The sequence below is a fragment of the Budorcas taxicolor genome, chromosome 17, assembly GCF_023091745.1.
Source record: "Budorcas taxicolor isolate Tak-1 chromosome 17, Takin1.1, whole genome shotgun sequence".
NCBI lineage: Eukaryota > Metazoa > Chordata > Mammalia > Artiodactyla > Bovidae > Budorcas > Budorcas taxicolor.
In genome coordinates this window covers 46,440,048-46,463,701 of record NC_068926.1, presented here as the reverse complement: position 1 = coordinate 46,463,701, position 23,654 = coordinate 46,440,048, and the positions used below count along the sequence as shown (strand labels likewise).

General features: G+C 44.9%; 1 protein-coding gene across 1 annotated transcript in view; it reads right to left on the bottom strand.

Moving 5' to 3' along the window:
• Positions 1 to 17,550, bottom strand: part of STX2 (syntaxin 2) — a 36,590-nt gene extending 19,040 nt beyond the window's left edge. Inside the window, exons 1-3 of the mRNA XM_052654727.1 lie at positions 17,454 to 17,550; positions 6,001 to 6,075; positions 670 to 769 (exon numbers count right to left, since the gene is read on the bottom strand). Coding sequence (XP_052510687.1) covers positions 670 to 769; positions 6,001 to 6,075; positions 17,454 to 17,483 — 205 coding nt within the window. The 5' untranslated portion in view covers positions 17,484 to 17,550. The remainder of the gene's footprint in view (positions 1 to 669; positions 770 to 6,000; positions 6,076 to 17,453) is intronic.
• Positions 17,551 to 23,654: the final 6,104 nt, after the last annotated feature.

The window sequence follows — 23,654 nt, the reverse complement described above, 5'->3', positions numbered from 1 at the left end:
ACTGCAAGGAGATCCAACCAGTCTATTCTGAAGGAGATCAGTCCTGGGTGTTCACTGGAAGGACTGATGCTGAAGCTGAAACTCCAATACTATGGCTACCTCATGCGAAGAGCTGACTCACTGGAAAAGACCCTGATGCTGGGAGGGACTGGGGGCAGGAGGAGAAGGGGTTGACAGAGGATGAGATGGCTGGATGGCATCACTGACTCGACAGACATGAGTTTGGGTAAACTCCGGGAGTTGGTGATGGACAGAGAGGCCTGGCGTGCTGTGATTTGTGGGGTCGCAAAGAGTTAGACACGACTGAGTGACTGAACTGAACTGAACTGAACTGAAGACCCCATCAATCACTGATGTGGTCCCAAAGTTCTGCAAAGTCACGTCCGTGTATTCTCATGGCTGTCATGCATCAGTTGTCCTCACCCAGGCTAAACAGCAGATCCCATGGAAGCTATAAAGACACACATACACACACACACACACACACCCCGAGGCCTTGGCTTACCCAGACCAGACACAAGAATAGAGAGGGTGGGCTGCCAGCCTCCAGCACTTTTTACAGGCTTCCAGCTTAAGCTCTCATGTTCCTGGGCTGAGGCTTGTGTTATGGACAGCAAGACAGGCAGATCAGACAGACAGGCACACTTCTTTTTATAACCAACAACTTACTTCCTTCTGGGTTTGGTGCAGAAAGAATGATGCTGTGGTTTTTCTTCACTTCTTCGACATACTGAGCTATTTTTGCTATACTGTTTCTGATCTCCTCGACCTAAGAGAGAGAGAAAAAGTCATCACCACTGTGGCAAATTCAGATTTGCCTTTCATCACCTAAAAAGGGAAGGATAAAAGAGGGAAATAAGTGAATAAGTACCACATAAAGAAATAATAACCTTGCACCACTCAAAAAAATAAAGGGAAATGGATATATGTATGTATATGGCTGAGTCCCTTTGCTGTCTTAGGTGGACAAGCACAACAAGCACAACATTGTTAATCATCTATGCTCCTGTATATACATATATATATAGGATAAAATATTTTAAAAAGTAAAACATATAAAATTAAAAACTTTCAGAATAAAGGGAAATAAGGCAGTATCAATCCCCAGGAACACCTAGTTGGCTGTAAGAAGTTTTACAATCACGACCCAGTATTGCCACAGACAGTGGCAACTATTATAGAAGCATCTGCTATGAACACCAGTTCTCTGCGCAGTCAAGAAGGGAACTCCCTCTGTAGGCCAGGCCAGCAATAACACTCTCATGTGGGGAGGTATGGACAGCTGGTAAAACCAAGCCTTCTTAGTCATTACTTTTTGCCTCTGATTATCTAAAGTATTCAACACTTGCTTCAAAATGCAATGTACTCATTAGAAAGATTTGTCCAGATGGATTCTTAACAAGGGTGGCAGCATGAATATTGTCCCCCCAAAATGTCCAGGCCCTAACTCCCTGTGACCTCTGTTGGTTACCTTATATGGCAAAAGAAACTGCAGATGTGACCTAAACAAAGGATCCTTGGACGGGAGGACGGATGATCCTGGATCTTCCAGGTGGACCCCCAACATCATCTCAAGTGTACTTGTAAGGGGGAACAGAGGAAGACGTGGCTACAGAAGAAGGCCACGCGACCCAGTGAAGCAAGATGCTTTGCTGCTGGCCAGGAAGAAGGTGGTGGGGGGGGTGGGGGAAGGGATGGCGACGGAGAGGCCGGTTCTCCAAGGAGCCTCCCAGGAGTGCGTGCGATCCTGCTGACACCACGGTTCATCCCAGTGGAACCAGGGTGGGCGTCTTGCCTTCAGAAATAAAGAGGATAAATCTGCGCTGTTTCAAGCCCTGAAATGTGTGTCGCCCCAGGAAACTAAGCACATTTTCTACACTTAAAACCTCCGGGAGACTCCCCCGGCAGTCCAGCAGTTAAGACTCCCCCTTCCACTGTAGGAAGTGCTTCAATCCCTGGTCAGTGAGCTAAGACCCCACATGCCTCATGGCCAAAACACCGAACCATTAAACAGAAATGATACTGTAACAAATTCAATAAAGACTTAAAAAATGGTCATATTTAAAAAAAAAGAAAAAGATTAGGAAAATCCTAAAGCCCAGCAAAAGGAGGCTTGTTAGGTTACATTATGGAACTATAACAAAAGGCATAAAAAGATACTCAGGATATATTACATATATTACCCAGTTAAAATCACGGGGGAAAAAAATACCTACGAGTTGCAGAATACTGTATATATGTGTTAACAATGATGAAAAAAGCCAAAACAAACAGAATAACAGGCAGATGTTAACACTTATAGGAAGAAACATTGCGATGTCTCAAAAAGAAACTTAAAAAAGACCCCTCTCGAGGTGAGAGGTGAGAAGACAAGCAGATGAAGATGAGGGTGGGGTGAGGCCTCTCGTAGGAGTGGGTCCTCTCTCATCATCCTGATTTCTGAGCAATGGGGACGCACCTCTCTGTGGAGAGGTGAGATGTCTGCTTTGGCTCATGTAGGCTGCAGCTCCTTCCGATCTAAGTACCACAGTGGAGATACACCTTTAACATGTATGAATTCTCTTACTACACTCATCACAAACCCATGATATGCTGTGGTGGATGGCCACATCTTAATCCTCTGCACGTGACCTTACAGGGCAAAAGGCGCTTGGCAGGTGTGGTTAGTTAAGGGTCGAGATGGGCGATTATCCTGGATTATCTGAATATCCAAAGTAACCACAAGAGTCCTTATAAAATGGAAGCAACGAGATCAAATTTAGAAACAAGCAGAGATGTGCTTTAGATGGAGGAAGGGGCCATGAGCCAAGAATGGAGGAGGCTCCAGAAGCTGGAACAGCAAGAACGCAGATATTCCCTCGAGCCTATAGGAGGATACAACCCTGCAAGCACCCTGACATGTGCCCCAAACAGCTCGTTCCAGACTTCTGACCTCTGGAACTGTGAGACGATAAACGCATGCTCTGTTAAAACTACTGTATTTGTGGCAATTTGTTACTGCAGCAGCAGGAAATGAAAAATACATGTTAACATAAATAGCATATTTTTATGGAAAAAAGCAGTATTTTCCCTCAAAATCAGTGACAGTAAGAGCAGTGATTTGCATTTCTCTGCAAATCTAGCTTCTAGCTTAACGGAAGGCACCTTGATTCTGATGCCTGTTTCTGTGTTCAGTCTGTTGTGACGTGGCCTCTGAAAGCTGCCCCCACCCCCATGGTCATTCATGACAGAGGGAGAGCAAAGAGGTGAACATCTTCGTATTCTAACGAAAATTGTTTCAGCCACACGAACTCCTTGGAAGGGTCTCAGCGATCCCAGGGACACTGGGTCCAAGCCCCACAGCACATTTTGAAAAGCGGCATATTAGACGACAGTCTAACACAGAATTCTGCTTTCATAGAGCAGTGAGTGGCTATTTCATTGGTCCTGAGTGTTATTTCCGTCTATACGTGATTTCAACAGAACTTCACACACTTGTAATTTAATTTTATTAATCAGGTAAAAACCACACAAAAAATTACAACAGAACCTTTTTAAAAGTTTTGCTACTTTATCACACAGGCTTAAGCACAAATGATTTTGTGGTTTTAGTGCACAGATTTACATTTCAGTTAGCCATCTTTAAAGCACCATTTCTGAAGTAAAGTCAGTAAAACGCATCTGTCACAAAGTAGAAAAGATACTCCTTTGCCTCTTGGAAAGTTCTACAGTATACACACCAACATTATCTGTGCAGCAGAAGCACCAGTGTGGCCCAAAAAGAAAAGGAAACTGCTGAGCCACCAACTCGGTACCAGGAGGGAAGTGTCATCCTAACGGTGGCGCCAGGCCTGTTTACGCCTATGAATTACACCACATGGGCTCTCTCAGACAACCACAAACTACTTTCACAAAAAGGGGATCTCCTGGCCACCTATTACAGCATTATTTTAGTTTTAACCAATACCGGTCACGCGCAAAATTCCTATCTTTTGCTATATTCTATGTGATACTTAAGATCTTAATGTCATTTTCTAAAGAAAGAGCTTGTATTAACAAACATCATTTGCTCCTCTATTTGTTTCAGAAGTCATTTCAGGATGTCCCTGGTGATCCAGTGGTTAAGACCTCAGGCTCCCACTGCAGTGCACACAGGTTCAGTCCCGGGTTGGGGAACTAAGATCCCACATGCAGCATGGCACAGCCAAAAAAAAAAGTCATTTCACAGAAGTTAACTGCAAAATAAGTCAACTATTTAACAAATGAAACTGGAACTTAAGTTAGAATCAATGGCTCTCAAACCTCCCTCACACCACTCACCCGTTTTTGTAGGCACCTCTAACACCTGCAGCCAAAATGGATTAGTGCTAAGTTACTACAGCTTAACGACACAGTGATCATAATTCTTCTGTAAAATACCACATTTACTGCTAAAAGATTCTGTAAATTAAAAATATGGGTTTTTCTGGAGAACTGACATGGAAGAATTAAGCATCTAGGTAAAAGGGGTAAAATCAGAGAAATAATGATTTTACAAAGTGGGCCGGTAAACTAATCAGGATGAAAAGCGTCTTGTTTGCAAAGTGAAATCCAGAAATCCAGTAACTTAACTCCAGTAAAGTAAGCTCCTATAGATAATGATTTAATTTCATGGTTTTTTTCCATTAGAAAAGACTAGGAACTGACATAAATATATTCGAAACCCAATGAACTACGTATTCAATAAATTCTGGCTGGAAAGTTGGTAACTTGTAATACATTTTTAATTAACATATTACATATTTTCAAGTCCATGTTAATGACAGACCAGTTTACTCTGCCAACAGATTTAAGAATCAACTGAAACTCTTAGACTAGATTCAGCATAATCAAAACAAGTCCTTGAAAATGAAGCTTTCATTGTTAAAAAATTATATACTGACCATGTTTCTTTTCCTAATGCCTAACAAAGTCAAAATATCTGTTCCTCAGACTCAATTTCAAAAATCTGAAATTATGCAAAATTTGATCAACTATGACTTAGGGTTAAGAATTTAAACATGCTGTCATGTTTAAATTCTACAAAAAACCCTGGGGAGTTGAGAGGGAGAGGGAAAGGCCTTAGGGGGAAGTCTGGGAGACAGACAGGTTCGAGAGAAGACCCAAGGGCACGGGTCCAGAGGCTTCGCCCCTGTACGGACAGTCCAGAGAAAGGCCAGGCTAACCAAGGCAGAGCAGAGTTGCCACAGTCATATCTTTGCTCAAGGATAAGATCTCTCAGGAGTGAGCAAAGTCCCATATGACCTAAAGACTCATGCTCTGATATACGGGAAAGTTCTCAGGAGAAGAATTTAAAATTTAATCAAAGATTTTAGAAGATAGACAATACGAGCGAGCCCTTTGATATACGGGACTCACTGCCATTCCACAGAAGAGCGAGACGAGCCTCACTGTGTGTATACGGGACTCACTGCCATTCCACAGAAGAGCGAGACGAGCCTCACTGTGTGTACTGTGCACGCCTGACTGCCAGCTGAGGGACATCAGTGCCACCAGGCCTTCCACTCCCAGGACCCAGTCTCCCTTCGTCTGGAGGACCCTGCTGGCCATGGGTGCGGCAGGACCTCCCCGAGAGACCCTGTGTTTGGAGGAGGTACCTTCTCCCAGCATGAGCCCGTGAGTAGCATGCCCACCTTGCTGACCAGCCCCAGCCCATGGGCTTTAGTCTCCTCAGAGGCCCTCGGCACCCACAGTCACCATTCTCACCCACCCTGCCCACCCCCCCCGCCCACCCCCACCCCCCCCGCCCACCCCCACCCCCCCCCCCCCCCCGCCCCCAAGTAAGTCACCAGGAAGAAGGGCTCAACAGCAACAAATGTGCTAAGAGCACTAAAAATTCTACAGCACTTATTGTCATTCAAACGCCAACTTTTTAAAATATTTGGTTTTGGTATTATTTCAAACATGACAAATGCACAGTTACATTAATTTAATTATGTTTAAAGAAAAATGACAGACTGGCTTTCACGAAATGACTCTTACCTGATGGAAGAAATCATCCATAAAATGGTCCTTTTCAACAACAACAGTTGTGTCCCCATCATCATTTTTCCTACACTGAAATGGAAAAATACGAAATGTAAAATTTGGTTTTAAAAGTTTTCACAGAGGCACCAACGGCGAATTGAAAGACAAGAGCAGCTGGGTACCTACACGATCTCAGCTCACTAAAAGCACCAAAGCGTAAGAAGCCCACCACCCACCAAAGTCGTGACATCCACCCGGCCACAGTAAGGGCAGGCGCCCACAGCCAATCGGCCTGGAGAAGCAGCCACGTCAGGGGGAATCAATGGCTAGATCTCTGAGAACTGAGCACCAGAGGATCGATCATTCATTCTCACTGAGTACGTCCATATGACAGAGGCCAGGTTTATCTTCCACAAGTGAATCTGCTTACATTGCACACTGCCTATAAAGATTAAAGACTAGTTGACACCACTAGTCAACTTTTCTAGTTGTTGTCGTTTAGTCGCTCAGTCGTGTCCGACCCTTTGCGACCCCATGGACTGCAGCACGCCAGGCTTCTCTGTCCCTACCATCTCCCAGAATTTGCCCAAGTTCAGGTCCACAGAATCAGTGACATCTTCCAGCCATCTCATCCTCTGTAACCCTCTTTTCCAGATTAGGTAATAATTTTCAAAGAACTTTCACATATGTTAGCTGGTGTTTATCATTTTTCCCTAAGTAAGTAATTCCAAGTTATGGCCACACTCATATAAATCAATAGACATTTTACTAAAGAAAGACTCAGCGAAGAAGACCTGAGTGAACTGTGGAACTGGAGGAGACTCTTGAGAGTCCCTTGGACTGCAAGATCAAACCAGTCAATCCTAAAGGAAAGCAACCCTGAATGTTCTTTGGAAGGACTGATGCTGAAGCTGAAGTTCCAATACTTTGGCCACCTGATATGAAGGGCCAGCTCATTGGAAAAGACCCTGATGCTGGGAAAGATTGAGGGCATGAGGAGAAGGGAGCAAGAAAGGATGAGATGCTTGGATGATGCATTGAGTCCTTCACCGACTCAATGCTCAGAGTTTGAGCAAACTCTGGGAGATGGTGAAGGACAGGGAAACCTGGCGTGCTGCAGTCCAGGGGATTACAGAGTTGGACACAATTTAGTGACTGAACAACAGAGGAACACTGAGGAAGAAAGCAGCCCACCGCTGGGAAAGGCCAAGATGACACTGTACTTTACAAATCAGGTGCCATCAGTTTAAAATAACATCGAAGAGATGTTCTAGGCCAGGGGTTCTCACACTTGAGGGACATCAGGACCGCCTGGAGGGCTGGGTCTCTGGCTGAGTGGGGCCGAAGTGGGGCATTCCATGACTTGAGACTACCCTAGAACATCCAGAACCTCATCACACTGTAACCCTAACCCACCCCTCAAGGGAGGCAAAAGAATGAAACAGTGAAAAGTCTTTGCAATAAGTCCCCTACACATGAATCTTCAAGTTGCAAGCTTTCAAAGACGTGAACGTACATTCCCATGTCCAATCACGTGAGTTCGCAAGTCTGGTACATGTTGTCACGTGCGTACATCCTCTACAAGTGGTTGGGCTTTTGTGTACTTTACTGTATAGTAATGCAGTTTTATTTCAAGCCCAGGATGTCTGGAAGCAAGTGCAAAAGCAGCGATGATGTAGTTGGCAACTGGTATGACAAGAAAAAAAGAACTATTACCCAGACATCACTGGACTGTTTTTTTGAGAGGGTAGATAGAATTGAAGCCAGCAAGAAACCAGTGTCATCAACGTCAGGTGTGAGTGAAACTGCAGCTTGCCCTCCGTCTCCAGTTGTTGACGATCCTTCAGCTCTACCATCTCCCACCTCCACTCCCCACTCCAGTAACTCTTCTTGCCTGTTCACTCGATGCCAGTCCTGTTCACCAGCTGTTCTGCTATACTACTATACTTCTCAAGGTACTGTAAGATTTTAAATGTTTAATTTTCTGTTTGTTATTTATGTATTATCTGTGTGCAGGGCTTCCCTTGTGGCTCAGTTGGTAAAGAATCTGCCTGCAATCGGGAGACCTGGGTTCGATCCCTGGGTTGGGAAGATCCCCTGGAGAAGGAATGGCTACCCACTCCAGTATTCTGGCCTGGAGAATTCCATGGACTGTATAGTCCATGGGGTCGCCAAGAGTCGGACCCGACTAAGTGGCTTTCACTTCACTTCACGCTATAGCACTATATAGCCAACTGTTAGTTAGGTACCTAAGCCAACTTTGTTGGACTTACAAACAAACCGGACTTGTGAACACGCTCTCAGAACGGAACTCGTTTGTATGTAGGGAACTTACTATACTGGGAAGAAAGCAACCTCTGTCTACAGCTACAGGGGAGAGAACACAATGTCAGACCCCGGGACCTGGCATCCGAGTCACACAGTGTTTATCAAGGACATGGGCCACAGCAACTACCAGTGAGAGCTGAGCATTCGAGAGGAGAAAGCGAAGGCGCCTGGCAGCGTACAGAGGAGGGAACTGTTCGGAATCATCTCCCTGAGGGCACGCTGGGCGGCCAGTTCAGCTCTAACTGCGAAAGCTGAGGCAGCCTCAGATTTCAGGAATTCTGTACCCTCAGGAAAATCAGAGTCTTTAAGCACTAAAAGTCTTATGTGTAGCTTTACTGATCTGCAACCAGGAATAATGTGGAAACAAAATTCCACTACATTTAGTTAAGAAAAATCTGCCAAATGTAATAAATGTGGTAAGAAAACACGATGCAGCCTCCCTCTACAGCTTCCAGGGCCCATGCTGAGGCAAATCGACCTGGCCTAAACTTCAATAATCTCTCACCACCCCATGGAAGGCTTCCGCACCCCCTTGCCCTGGGGCCACTTCTGGGTGCAGATAAGACAACCTACGAGGGCAAAAGGAGAAGAAATGTGCTTCTCCAAGATAGAGAGGCACAAGCTCCCTCAGACAAGGGGTTTTTATGAGAGCCGTAAAGAGTATTTTATCACCAGGTGACACACACACTGGACAGCCGGGGGGCGGTCTCGAGGGAAAAGCAGACCCACCTCCACAGGATTCTGGGAGAAGCTCTCTGAGCTGCAGGAGGGGGTCAGCGGGCGCCTCTCGGGGCTGTGGGCCGAGCTCTCTCCACACCGTTGCTTCTGTTTACACTGACTCCCCAGGGCATCCGCCTGGAGTGGTTTCCCCAGCAGGGCCCTTACTTTGAGCCACCACCCTGCTCTCACGTGACTCCAGTCTTGGAGGAAGATGCCCGCAATTAGGCAGCGCTGCTACTGAGAATGTTGCATTTGTGCTCTGCTAACAGGGCAGGTATTATGGGTTGAACTGTCCCCCTAAAAATAAATGTTGCAAACCCCCAGGACCTGTACTTGGAGAAAGGGTCTGGGAAGACGGAATTAGCTAAGATGAGGTCATGCTGGAGCAGGATGGGCCCTTAACTCCACACGACTCTGTCCTTATAAGTGTCAGAGACACAGGGGAGGCGGCCACGTGGCAAGCAAGGCAGAGAGGGTAGTGAACGGTCTATGAGCCAAAGAGAGCCAAGGACTGCCGCCACTCCCGGAAGACGTGAGCAGCAGGGCAGGACGCCCCCCAGGTTCGGGGGAGCATGGCCCTGCGACATCCCGACTTCAGGCTTCTGGCCTCCAGGGCCAGACATGACAGCACGTCTGTGACCCCATCTGTGGTCTTCTGTCACGAGGGCCCAAGGACACACTAACACCAAGGACTGAAGCGTGCCGACCCGATCCTCTCTTTAACCAACTGTGCTAACTAACCAAGACATCGATCTGGACCCAAGCAGACAGTCTCGTCTAGAGGGAAGAATACTGTCTTGGGAGTCGCATGTCTAGCTTCTAACCTGCTTACCAGCTGGGCACTACCAACTTCTCCTAGTCTGTCTCCTGGTCTATAAAGTGAAGATGACATCCGTTTCCTCCTCCAAAGGTGGGGCTGCAGGAAAACTGCCCACTCGGGGCTTCATAAGGCATATGACTTCACAGGGTGTGCAAATACCAATAAAGGCTTTTAAAATCACTTCAGGTCCATGCTCTTAATTCCCAGTAAAAGAGCACTTAAAGGCAGACCAGCATCAGCTAACTGCAACAAAATTAATGTTCAGGCAAACCCACCAATGGCTTAGAGCTCTTCTCCAGGCTCCCGCATCATTTGAAGTGAAAGAGGGCTGCTAATGAGCATCACGGGCCAGGGCACTGGGGCAGCAGGAGGACTTGCTGCTGTGTTGGTCCTCCAGCACCACGTGAGGCCTGCGAGTGCCCCCGTTTCATACACAGAACACCCCGGGACAGCTGAGCACCGTGCTCACAGCTTCAAGCCTCTCTGAGAACCAGGAGGGTTTGACCCACAACTGTGTTGACTCACCAATGGCAGTAGCACCAGGAAACTTAAAATGCCTTCCATACCAGCTCCCCCAACTCTGCGAGAAGCAGCTAAGGCAGGAGGGATGAGGGGCTGCCCTGGACACTCAGAGCTGAGACCACCTTATCCATCTGACTTCAGAAGCCCTCGCTCTTGACCACACACCAGGGACCTCCTCCTGGAGGAGGGGATTTCACGTAGGTCCTCCAGGCACAGCCTGGCTCCCAGGCTCCCTTGTGAGCTCCCGGGGCAGCTTCCCTGGCCTTCACAATCATGTCCTCTTTGAATGACCCTGCATGTCACTGTCCCCCAATAGCTGACTTCTCAGATGCAGGCGGGGGACGTTCATGGTGCCAGGGACACTGACGTGAACTAAATTAAGTAAGTCCCCATGAATTCACCAAATAAGAATGGGGGAAGGGTAGAGAATGAACTTGAACGTGGCTGAGCAGGGCTGGGATTCCCTTGTGGCCCAGAGGGTGAGTGATGACAACCCACCTGCCCCTACTGTGGCTTTCCTGGGGCGGAGGGCACCCATCTCACCCCTCTGACAGCTACTCGAGGTTCTCAGAGGCCTCAGTGTTTGGTCAGTCTTACTTTTTGTTGTGGAAAATGACAAAACACGTACAAAAGTAGAAGGAATAATACAGGGAGCCCTTGATGAATCCACTGCATGGGTTCCACAGTGGTCAGTTCACAGACTGTCTCACTTCACCTGCACGCTCCCCGCGCCCCCAGCCCGGCAGCACTACACCATCTCGCGGCAAAGCCCACACACAGGCTGCCTGCCACGTGTGACACAGCCAAGAACCTAAGCTCCCTACTCTACCCGCTCCAGAAACTTAGTTATTTCTGGCTCAGGACAGACGATGTCCAACCCGACACTCTCCCTGAAGGAAGTCAGTCCTTTTACATTATACATGGACCACTCTCCTTGCAGGAGGCAGTGAATACAACCAACCACCAAAAAACTCAGCTCTTCCTGGATGCTGAGATCCACGTCACCACGCGTGATCTCTATTCACAGTCATTCACTTGCTGGTAAATCGTTCATTTCTCTACCTGTAGACCAAGAGGGAGCCAATGACTGGAATCTGTCTCCTCTACTGTCTTTTTTTCCTTCCTTTTTTTTTGGGGGGGGGGGGGGGGGGGGCGGGCGCTACCGGTTTTACTATTCTGTTTCAGTGCCTAAGACAAAAATCAGCAAAACAACGACACTGTGTGCAATTTTAACACAATTTTTGCAGATTAGAGATTACTAAAATTATTTCTATTCGTTAGGGCATGGTATTCTTATGTCACAAAAAGATATAACATATAAAATCAGTTGTGAAGATTTTTTTCTTTTTTAACTTTTTATTTTATGTTGGAGTAAAGCCTATTTCCTACTTATATTTCTTAGGTTTATCTAGAATTCTCAGAACTATTAGACATGAGAAAATAGACCCAGTAATACTTAGCTTTTCCATTCACTAAAAAAAAAACAAAAAATGACTACCTAACAATGTTATTTAAGCTACACAATCACCCCCGCACCATGTCCATGAAGCCCATGTTCCATCTTTCCAGCTGAGATGGTGTAACCCCTGTACAATAGCTGTTGTTTATAACAGTGTACTTATCGTAAATAACAAAATGATTCGTGGCATTCACTAAGAGCAGTGGAAATAGCCTCCAACTTGATTTCCAAAGGGTCAAAGTGCAAGATAAGCACCCAAATATCAACATTCCATTTCTGTTAAATTTTAAAAGAATTCTCCTTATAAGGAACATTATATTAAAATACAATTCTCTCTGTGAAAAGTATTGTGAGGAAGAGACAGTAAGGAGCTTCCCTATTTAGAAACTATTTAACAAAGATGAATTATCTGTCACTGGAATGCTCTCTGTTGAGATAATCCAGAAGCTGAATTATCGCAAACTAAAAGAATCCAAAGTTGGATAAGATACTGAATTTTTCTCCATGTTATTCTCCATATACATGTACACTAGGGCCTTCCATGCAAATGCTAATTGTGGAGAAACAATTATCTTGAAATATGCCCAATGGTGGCAATAGCTTTATTGTTAGAATATGGTAATTTTTCAAAATTACTTCAGTTAAAGAAAAAAAAAGAATACTTGTAATTAAAAATAGGTAAAAGCTGACTGCTGGCCAGTTGGTAATCATGTTGCCAGATATAAGTATCAATTCTTTCCCATATTTTTATATAATCAGTTATAGTTTTGTGCCCTAGGTAGAATATTACTGTTTCATGTTTCACATTTTCACTTCATATTTATCTCCATTATTACTATTATAAATATTACAGGTCCTTACACTTTACATAAATAACACTGTACTGCATAAATGCTTCTGATTTTTTCCTCTCAAAGACATGTTTAAAGATTTTTCCTCATCTCTCATTTTCGCTCACCACTGACTATCAAACTCATCATCCTTCTGTCGTTCACAGGAGAGCCCTGGCTGGCCATGCCCCCTGCCCAGCTTGTACCCAGTTGGCTCCTTCTTCTCATCACATCTCAGCTCAGAGACCTCCCTGATCAAGACCCCTGATCATCCAGCCCAAAGCAGCCAACCCATACCCACTCACCGTGTTATATCCTCCCCAGCAGTTACTGCTCACTGACTTAACTGTTCCTTGTCCCGTCCCCCCAGGACATGTTTCAGGGGAGCAAGGACTTCAAGGGTCTTGTTGCAACTTAGGCCTGAAACAGTGCCTGGCACGTAGCAGTCACTCAGTTGAGACCAGCTAAAGGAATGAATGAAGGGCAGAGAGATGAGATGGAGGTGGGGATGGAGAGAAGAGAAAGCGCATACAGAAGGACAGGGAAACCAGGAAACAAAGACACAGACACACAGCATGAAGCGGCACAATGGGCAGGACCGGAGGACAGAGGCAGTCTTGGTTGCTCGCTAGCCCCTGGTTCCATCCCCTCGTGAGGTCTGACAGCACATCCCGCTGTTGAGTCTGAAGCCCCATTCTACCATTGCATCAATCTCCCTTTTCTGTTTTAGCGAAGGGGTTTCTGTCCCTTGCGACCCAAAGAGCCTGAAGACAACAGAGTCCATTGTCATCTGCATTTTCCTAACTAACCATGGGTGTGCTCAGATGCAAAGACACTCAAACCACACGTAGCAGGTGCTCCATGCAGAGTCCTGAGCCCTCAGAGCAAACCTGGAAAGGTGCAGTCTGCGGGAGGGTGCAGAAAACAGCACCACGTGTGTGTTCAGATGGGCAGGGACGGGAGATCGCGGGAGACACAAGAGGGAAGACTTCCTAGTAGCGGTGCTTGCACTGAGGCCAAAAGAAAACGTGGGGCCAGAAAAGGGGAGGGGGCAAGAGACATACAAAGTGAGTAGCTCATGAGGACCCAGAGAGGAGGGCACGTGGGAACAGCGGACTGGACCAGGGGACCTGCCAGAGTGAGGTGCTGGTTCTCTCTTGGGTGCTCCATCCCTTATATTCAGAATGAACAGACTTGAAATTAAAAACAAGAAGTAATTAACCTGTGGAAATGTGGAGACTTTGCCTTTTTATTTTGTATACAAACAGTATTTATTGTAGTTCCCAGAGAAATATCAAGGGCTTCCCAGGAGGCGCAGTGGTCAAGAATCTGCCTGCCAATACAGGAGATGCAAGAGACATGGGTTCGATCCCTGGGGTTGGGAAGATTCCCTGGAGGAGGAAATGCAACCAATCCTTGCCTACACACAGAGAAACTATAGATCTGGGTTGCAAAGATCCCAACTGTGGGATCCCAACTGTCTGTACAATGACACAGGATTCAGTAAATTATGAAATCCTCAACTATAAACATATTCAAATACTACAGACAATTCATATATTAAAGTACACATGTATTATGAAATTCTCAGTATTTTCAATTTCAGTGACATACTTAGAAAAAAATGTTTTTACTTTCTAAGTTGGAACCTGAATCTTTACCACGTAACAACCTGTACTCTGTGTCCCCATCTGAGCTGCCAGAACAGAACCTTAAAAATATGCGGGCAGCTTCTCTTGCCCTTTAAAAAATTTTACGTGCAATTCATCACCATGAACCCAAGTATTAAAAATAGTAATTTTCTCAATAAAGTCCTACTGTATAGACTGGGAACTATATTTAATACCCTGTGAAAACCCTAATAGAAAAGATTATGAAAAAATATATATATATATAACTGAATCACTTTGTTGTCCAGCAGAAATAGAACATTGTAAATCAACTACATTTCAATATAATTTTTCTTAAAAAATGTAACTTTCTCATGTCTACTAATGAATACCATCTAAGTATGTGTGTTTACGTCTATTACTCTGCAAATTCCCACAGCTGAAATTTGCAATTTTTCTGTTTTTAACTATCGTAAATAGTCTTTTGCATTCACAAACATTTTTAAAAAGGTAATCAAAATATATTTGGGGTTATTATCTCGAAGGACAGCAATTCCACTTTGACTTACTTCCTAAATGTTATTTCCTTCTGCTTCTGCACTCTTCCTTACCCGGCTGTGCACATTCACAGCACACACCCAGTTCATTTCTGTGCCCTCTGCACTTAGCACATAACCTCACAGAGATCCGGTGCTCAGAATCTACTGAATGGGTGGTCCTTTTATTTTTTAAAAAACCAGAAACATCCTTCTGGATTTCGAGTTTAGGAAACCTTGGGCAAGTCACTCAAACTTTCTGCACCCAAATGAACTAACTGGCTGCTCAAAAAGAGAATTCTTACTTAGAAGCAGCTAAACCTGTATTTGACAAACTAACTTTTAAGTCCTTTCCAAGTAGTTATCAGTGGGAATCTTTTTCTCACGAGGAATCACTAACAGCTAATAAAGGAAACTTCTAGAAGGCATCAAGAACATTTTGTCAATGTGGACAGCACAGGCATTTTAACTAGTAAAATTAAATATTCACGTTTGCCTAGGAAAAAACACCAGCCACTTAGAAACATGGTTGTGAAAGGTCATTTTACTACTCCAAGAGCTACCTGGAAAAGACACATTTCCTGAAAAAAAAAAAAAAATAGCTTTGATAGCTGATAATTTTCAGATGAGTTTATAAATATTAAAAGTTAAACTTTAAGTATGTCAGATTCAATTTTGAGTTAATATGCCAGGGAGAAGGTTGCTTTTTATAACTGCTTGAAAACATTTTAAAAACTAATACATATTAATAGCACTTGTAATTACAAAGCATTATTCTCTCTCCCACCCGCTCCCAGAGTGTCACACACAGGAGATAATTTTATGATTCAGCACTTCTTCCGTAAGAGTACACACAAAAAAATCTTATTATCCTCATTTTGTATACAGGAAAACTGAGGTTTTGGAGAGGTTCAGAAATTTTCTGCGAAAGATTCAACAACTCCAGACATAGATACAGCCACTAATTCGTCCTACAGCTGCTTAATCTTCGTCTACAGCAACATGGTACTGGATCAGAAAAGATCACTTCTTGCTCTAGAACTCTACATTAAAACATGTTCTTACCAACACTGTTGCCATAAGAGCTGAAATACGCATACACTTAAGAGTGATAAAGAACTGCCTTCTTTTTGTTTTTTGCTTTTTTTGCTAAACAAGTCAAGAAAAGCTTCTCACATATTCAACTAACATATTTTCTACTGTTCTCCAATATTCCTAAATTTGTCTATTCTTTCATGATACAGTCTTCATTTCTTCACTTAACAAATATCTGAGCTTCTAACAAGGAATGATACTCCATTGAGTGCGATAACAACAGCAATTTGCCATTTAACATGTTGCTAACCTGTGAACACAAACGTCAAAATATCTAACTGTTAATAAAAAGGGAAGGAAAGAAAAATCACTATGAAGAAACTTTCTGGGAAAGAGTGTAAAAGCATAATTTCCATAATCTGAAGAATGAATAATTCATTGCTTCTCTGAACTAAGATTCCTCATCTGGCCAACAGAATCTGAGGGACTATTCTACTTCCTAAGCCTGGGACAGGGCTGGATCCATTCTAGAAGCCAAGGAGAGAGTTAATTCATTACATTAAATGGATGCGTTAGTGCAGTGGGCCTTGCTCTGTTCTGAGGCTGTTCAGAGTACTGGGAAACGAAATATAAACATTCAACTCTATTTTAGTACTTGTATTTTTCAAGAAAAAAGTCAGAATTAATTCTGTTCACCTAAAATGTTTCAACTCTTCTACATTCTATAAACCACTACCGTTTCAATGTCATCATCTCATTCACAGTATTGTCTGTGGAATGCATCAAACACGACTCCCATTCCTAAGGGAACAAAACACTCTTCTTTTACTAAAGTTATCGGTAATTTGCTGAGCATCTATGTACTTCACCAGCGGGGTTTACTGAGAGTAAACAAACACAAAGCAAACTATTTACAGGGGAAACAAAAGGCGCCCCTCTGTACCTGCCTCACCGCTCCCTTCCAGCATCCAGTCCGGCAAGGCGCCCACTGGCATGTGGCATCAGATGCATCCGTTCCCACCTATCCACTGAGCTCCTACTGCGCGAGGGGTCCCACCCAAAACCCCAGACATAAGACAGGGAACAAGGGGACAAGTCCCTGCTCTCAGGGAGCTGACGCATACTAGGATGGAATAGGCCATAATTCAACAAGTAATTTCTGGTCCTGATAAGTGCTCTGCAAGGATTTAAACCAGGCGAAGGAATGGACAGCCTCTAGGGAAGAAAGTCACCCGAAGAAGCAGCAGAGCCCAGCTCAGAAAAGGAGGTTCGAGGCCTGGTCGGGCCCCGAGACGCCGGCTCAAAAGCTATTCCCTGCCCCAACGCCCAGTGCAGAAGCGAGGGCAGAAGAGTGCCTTCGGGGCGTTGGGGAGATGGTGGGACGGTGGTGCTGCGGGCTGGGGAAGCCGTGCGCCCCCTCCAACCCCGCGCAGAGGCCGCCCCGCCCGGCCTGAGCCCCGGGACCTGGACTCGCCTTCCCCGCTCACTCTGTGATCCCGCACCGTGAGCCCCCAGCCCAGCCCCGCACCTCCCCGCCCCGCCCATCTCCGCGCCCCCAGGGCTCCCGGCCCGAACCGCTACACTCCAGCTCGCCCGCCCGCGGCTCACCGCCGTCAGGTCCGGCAGCCGGTCCCGCATCCCCGCGGGCCGGGCGCCGCGCCCCGCCGCTCAGGCCTGCCCGGCGCCGCCTCCGGCTGGCCGCGGGCTCTCGGTGTCCCCGCCGCCGCCTCAGCCCGCCTGTCGCCCTCCCCTCGGCCGGCGCTGCCACGGCAACCGCGCCCTCTTGCTCTGCGCATGCCCGGCCCGCGCCGCGCCCAGACCCACGCAGACAGCAGGAGCCTTCCTGAGGGAATGCCGCGACCCAACGGGCGGGGTCCGCCGGGGAGGGGCGGGGCCTGGCTTGGGTAAGCGGGGACTATCGGGGAGGGAAGGGGCCCGCCCAAAAGGCGCGGCAGAGGAACAGACGCGATCTGGTGGGGGAAGGAGCCTGACTGAAAGGGGAGGGGCGGGGCCTGCTGAGGAGAGGCGGGGCTGGCCGCGAAGGGGCGGTCTCTTATCCTGGTCGGTTAGGTATGACTTTTGCCCTTCTTGATTTGCTTTTGGTTTTGTGCTTTCACATTCATTTGATTTACTTTAAAAATTCGTGGAAAATTTGGTGACGAATTTAGCAAGTGTATGGAGATGGGTTAAGTGCAGCTTTGCAGATGCATATTCCGAACAAAGACGGTCTCTTCAAGGATTCTTGGGGCTTCCGTGGTGGCCCCTGCCTGCCATGCTGGAGAGCACTCAGTCCCTGGGTCGGGAAGATCCCCTGGAGGAGGGAATGGCAACACACTCCAGTATTCTTGCCTGGGGAATTCCATGGACAGAGGAGCCTGAGGAGCAACAGTCCATGAGGTCGCAAAGAGTCGGACAGGAGTGAGTGACTATAAAACACACTTTTATGGATTCTTATTCTTTTTTGTGTGACTAAGGCCTAGTCAATCCTAAAGGAAATCAGTTCTGAGTATTCATTCCAAGGACTGATGCAGAAGTTGAAGCTCCAATACTTTGGCCACCTGATATGAAGAAGTGACTCATTGGAAAAGACCCTGATGCTGGGCAAGATTGAAGGCAGGAGAAGGGGAAGACAGATGATGAGATGGTTGAATGACATCACTGACTCCATGGACATGAGTTTGAGCAAGCTCTGGGAGTTGGTGATGGACAGGGAAGCCTGGTGTGCTGCAGTCCATGGGGTCGCAGAGTTGGACATGACTGAGCTGACTGAACTGAACTGAAGACCCATAATGATTAACTAATATAACTTAAAGAATGTAATTTAAAATGGCATGAAGTGGTAATATGCAGAGGCTCAGGCCTTGGGATGCAGTTCTAGTGTGAGAAACAGACAATACAGAAGTGGACAAATAAATAAGAAAATGGGGCATAGACTTGGAGAAGGGTTGAGAGAGAGGTGGCTACATCAGATAGTGGTCATGGGAGGAACCAGAGTTTAGGCCAAAAAAAGTTAGAGGGAACAGTCTCCAAGACCACTCTGACTTCTGACAACAACTACAAGTTCAGTAACTCACTGGAGGGACTCACAGAATTCACTGAAAACTGCAATGCTCACAGTTGAGGTTTAACACGGGATGGATACAGATTAATGTCAGCAAAGGGCAGACATGCTTGGTGGTGGGGCGAGGGGGCAGGGAGGAGGACATCCTGGTTGTACCAAATGTGAAGCTTCTGATGTATTCTCCTTGGATAGTCCAGACACATTACTTTCACAACATTGATGGGTGTCAGAATACATGAAGTTGCCAACAAGGAAAGTTCACCCAGGCCACCAAATTCTGAGTTTTTACTGGGGCTCCATTGCACAAGCTTGACTGATTGATTAATTGCCCTCCTGGTTGATCTAAGACTCCAAATTAGCTGGTACCTATGAAGTGGGGTGATCCCAGGAGTAGGAAATGGCAACTCACTCCAGTATTCTTGCCTGAAAAATTCCATGGACAGAGGCATCTGAAGGGCTACAGTCTATGGGGTCACAAAGAGTTGGACATGACTGAGCAACTTCACTTTTCAAACTTGGGTGAACTAGAGGCAAACTTGTCTCTTCTTAATTTATGACTTTGATATGTTTTTCATAATCAAAATCAGTAAATTGATGGATATGGATTGAACAAAAATTTTCCATTTTGACTAAGCAATTAAAACAAGGTGTTGGCAGGGGAAGAGTGGGCAATTGTACAGAGATTTTCTAAGAATGAGGTTAATATAAAGGAAGTAAAACTGAGAGATGCTAGACAAAAAGCACTTGGTCCTGTACACAGCATTTGAGCTCTTCTGTCAAACAGTAACTTTCATGAGCCAATGAAATCTTTTTCAGTTTCTTCACTTAGAATAAAAAAGCCCTAATATATTGCTAAGAGAATTAAAATAGATTACAGGCTAGGAGCTAGGTTACTTTTAAAATACAAGGTCTTAGGGAATAGGGGCTTTAGTCTTTCTGGTTCACCATTGTCTTGTGGCTCCAATCCCTACAAAATTTCTGGCAAGTTGGAGGCACTCAATACATAATTTGTAAAATAAAATAATAGATGTCCAAAAAATATAATTCAAAAAGACACATGTACCTCAATGTTCATAGCAGCACTATTTACAGTAGTGAAGACATGGAAACCACCTAAATGTCCAACAACAGATGAATGGATAAAGAAGACGTGATACATGTATGCAATGGAATACTATTCAGTCATAAAAAAAGAATGAAATACTGCCATTTGCAGCAACATGGATGGGCCTGGAGACTATCATGCTAAGTGAAGCAAGTCAGAAAGAGAAAGACAAATACCAAATGACATAGCTTATACGTGGAATCTAAAGTGACACAAGCGAGCTTATCTACAAATCAGAAACAGACTCACGTAGAGAACAAACTTGTGGTTGCCAAGGAGGGAGGGGTTGAGAGAGGGATGGCTTGGGAATTTGGAGTTAGCAGATGTAAACCATTATATATAGAATGGATAAACAACAGGGATCTACTGTATGGCACAGGGAACTATATTCAATATCCTGTGACAATGGAAAAGAATATGAAAAAGAATGTGTGTGTGTATAACTGAACCACTTTTCTATGTGTTAGAAATTAACACAATATTGTAAATAAACTATACCTCAGTAAAATAATAGTAAAAATAGATGTCGAGACCTGGCTTTGAATCCCAGTTCTGCTACTTACTATGTGTGACTTTGGACTGTGAAGATATATAAAGGGAGACCTCACTAAAATGGAGTCGAGGCCAGAGGGGGAGCTCTCACTCGTTGTCAATACAGATCCCAGAAGGAAGAGATGGTACCTTGCTTGCATCTCCCATGGGAAGTGACATTACTACTGCCAGCAAGAGAAAGTTTTTTCTCTTGGCCTGGCAACAACTCAGTCAATGAGAGACCAGCACAATTCAGTCAATGAAAGCCACTGTATTTCAAATTCTTAGTTTCTTCCCATGGACTTTTTGTTCACAAAAACCCCTCCCAGGTGCCCCTTCTCCCCTGTAAGAATTTTCTTTCTTTTGTTTTACCAGACTTGTTTGTAGTTTGCCATATTTGCATGTTGCAAGTAGAAATTCTTTGCTGCTCGGAAATAAACCCATTTTGCTGGTAAAATAACTGTCGGTCTTATTGTTTTAGGTTTCCAGAACAAAAAGACTGACCTCTCAAAGACTCAGTTTTCCTGCCTGTAAAGTGGTGATAAGGCTGCTTTCAAGTTGAAAGGCTGTGTGTGACTTTCTCATCTTGACCCCACTATGCCTCGAGAAACTGATTTGCCCTATTCATTGGCCCTCTTAATTGCAAACAATAAGTATGAATGACGTGTGTTTGATCAACTTAGGCTTATTACTCTTAGAAATAATTAACTTGTAATAAAAAAATCTAAACTACACATAGTAAGATTTGTTACAAATTTTAAAAACTGAAAAGTTATATCTGGTTAGTAACAGCTAAAAAAAAAATTACCCAGGAATTTAGGTCTGGGGAAACAGACTCATTAACATAAAATTAACTTCCTAAAAGTGAATACTGCAAAATTTGCTCTATTTCAAAAACTGATGAAAGCATCAAATCTTAACAGACTTTAGATGTGCAAAATCAGCCTGGAGAAACTGCATCGAGTAAAAATTATTTACACACACTTTAGAAAAGGCAGAGGAACCAGAGATCAAATTGCTAACATCCATTGGATCATAGAAAAAGCAAAAGAATTCCAGAAAAACATCTATTTCTGCTTTATTGACTAAGCCAAATCCTTTGACTATGTGGATCACTACAAACTGTGGAAAATTCTTAAAGAGATGGACATACCAGACCACCTTACCTGCCTCCTGAGAAATCTGTATGCAGGTCAAGAAGCAACACTTAGAACTGGACACGGAACAATGGACTGGTTCCAAATTGGGAAAGGAGTACAATAAGGCTGTATATTGTCACCCTGCATGTTTAACTTCTATGCAGAGTACATCATGCGAAATGCTGGGCTAGATGAAGCACAAGCTGGAATCAAGATTTCCAGGAGAAGTATCAGTTACCTCAGATACGCAGATGACAGTGAAAGTGTCCTTTCACTCAGTCATGTCCAACTCTTTGCAACCCCGTGGACTATACAGTCCATGGAATTCTCCAGGCCAGAATACTGGAGTGGGTAGCCTTTCCCTTCTCCAGAGGATCTTCCCAACCCTGGGATAGAACCCAGGTCTCCTGCATTGCAGGCAGATTCTTTACCACCTGAGCCATCAGGGAAGCCCAGATATGCAGATGACACCACCCTTATAGCAGAAAGCAAAGAGGAACTAAAAAGAGCCTCTTGAATAAAGTAAAAGAGGAGAGTGAAAAAGCTGGCTTAAAACTCAACATTCAAGAAACTAAGACTGGCATCCTGTCCCATCACTTCATGGGAAATAGATGGGGAAACAATGAAAACAGTGAGAGACTTTATTTTCTTGTGCTCCAAAATCACTGCAGATGATGACTGCAGCCATGAAATTAAAAGACACTTGCTCCTTGGAGGCAAAGCTATGCAAACCTAGACAGCGTATTAAAAGCAGAGACATTACTTTGCCAACAAAAGTCCATATAGTCAGAGCTATGGTTTTTCCAGTAGTCATGTATGGATGTGAGAGTTGGACCATAAAGAAGGCTGAGCACCGAATAATTGATGCTTTTGCACTGTGGTATTGGAGAAGACTCTTGAGAGTCTCTTGGACAGAAAGGAAATCAGTCCTAAATATTCACTGCAAGGACAGATGCTGAAGCTGAAGCTCCAATACTTGACCACCTGATGTGAAGAACTGAGTCCTTAGAAAAGGCCCTGATGCTAGGAAAGATTGAAGGCAGAAGGAGAAGGGAGTGACAGAGGCTGAGCTGGTTGGATGACATCACCAAATCAATGGACATGAGTTGGAGCAAGCTCCAGGAGTTGGTGATGGACAGGTAAGCCTGACATGCTTCAGTCCATGGAGTCATAAAGAGTCAGGCACACCTGAACGACTGAACTGACTGAACTGATCTGCACACACACCCATACTTTCCAATGACAATAGCTGTAATAGAGAAATGTTTTATACTAACTAAAGAGCTATTGATTAATGAATAAAATCTTGGCAGTGAAAAGTACAAAGGAAAGAACTGATCTTTCTCAGTCAGGTTGTAGTATTGACTCAGACAGGCAGGTCTGACACAGGTACTCAGCCATCAGAGCTCATTTTTCATCTCTCAGGTGATTCCTCTGCCTTGGTGTCTGGCTGAGCCAGGAGCCAGACTCAGTCCCAGGGAAAAGAAACAGCACCTTTTCTGGGTTGCAGCTTCATTCCCGAACTTCACTCTGATTGAATCAGTTCAGTTCAGTAGCTCAGTCGTGTCTGACTCTTTGCGATCCTATGGACTGCAGCACACCAGGCTTCCCTGTGCATCACTAACTCCCGGAGCTTACTCAAACTCATGTCCATTGAGTCAATGATGCTATCCAACCATCTCATCATCTGTCTTCCCCTTCTCCTCCTGCCCTCAATCTTTCCCAGCATCAGGGTCTTTTCCAATGAGTCAGTTCTTCACATCAGGTGGCCAAAGTATTGGAGTTTCAGCTTCAGCACCAGTCCTTGCAATGAATATTTAGGACTGATTTCCTTTAGGATTGACTGGTTTGATCTCCTTGCAGTCCAAGGGACCCTCAAGAGTCTTCTCCAACACCACAGTTCAAAAGCATCAATTCTTCAGTGCTCAGCTTTCTTTATAGTCCAACTCTCACTCAGCTGGGTTTATTTGCCT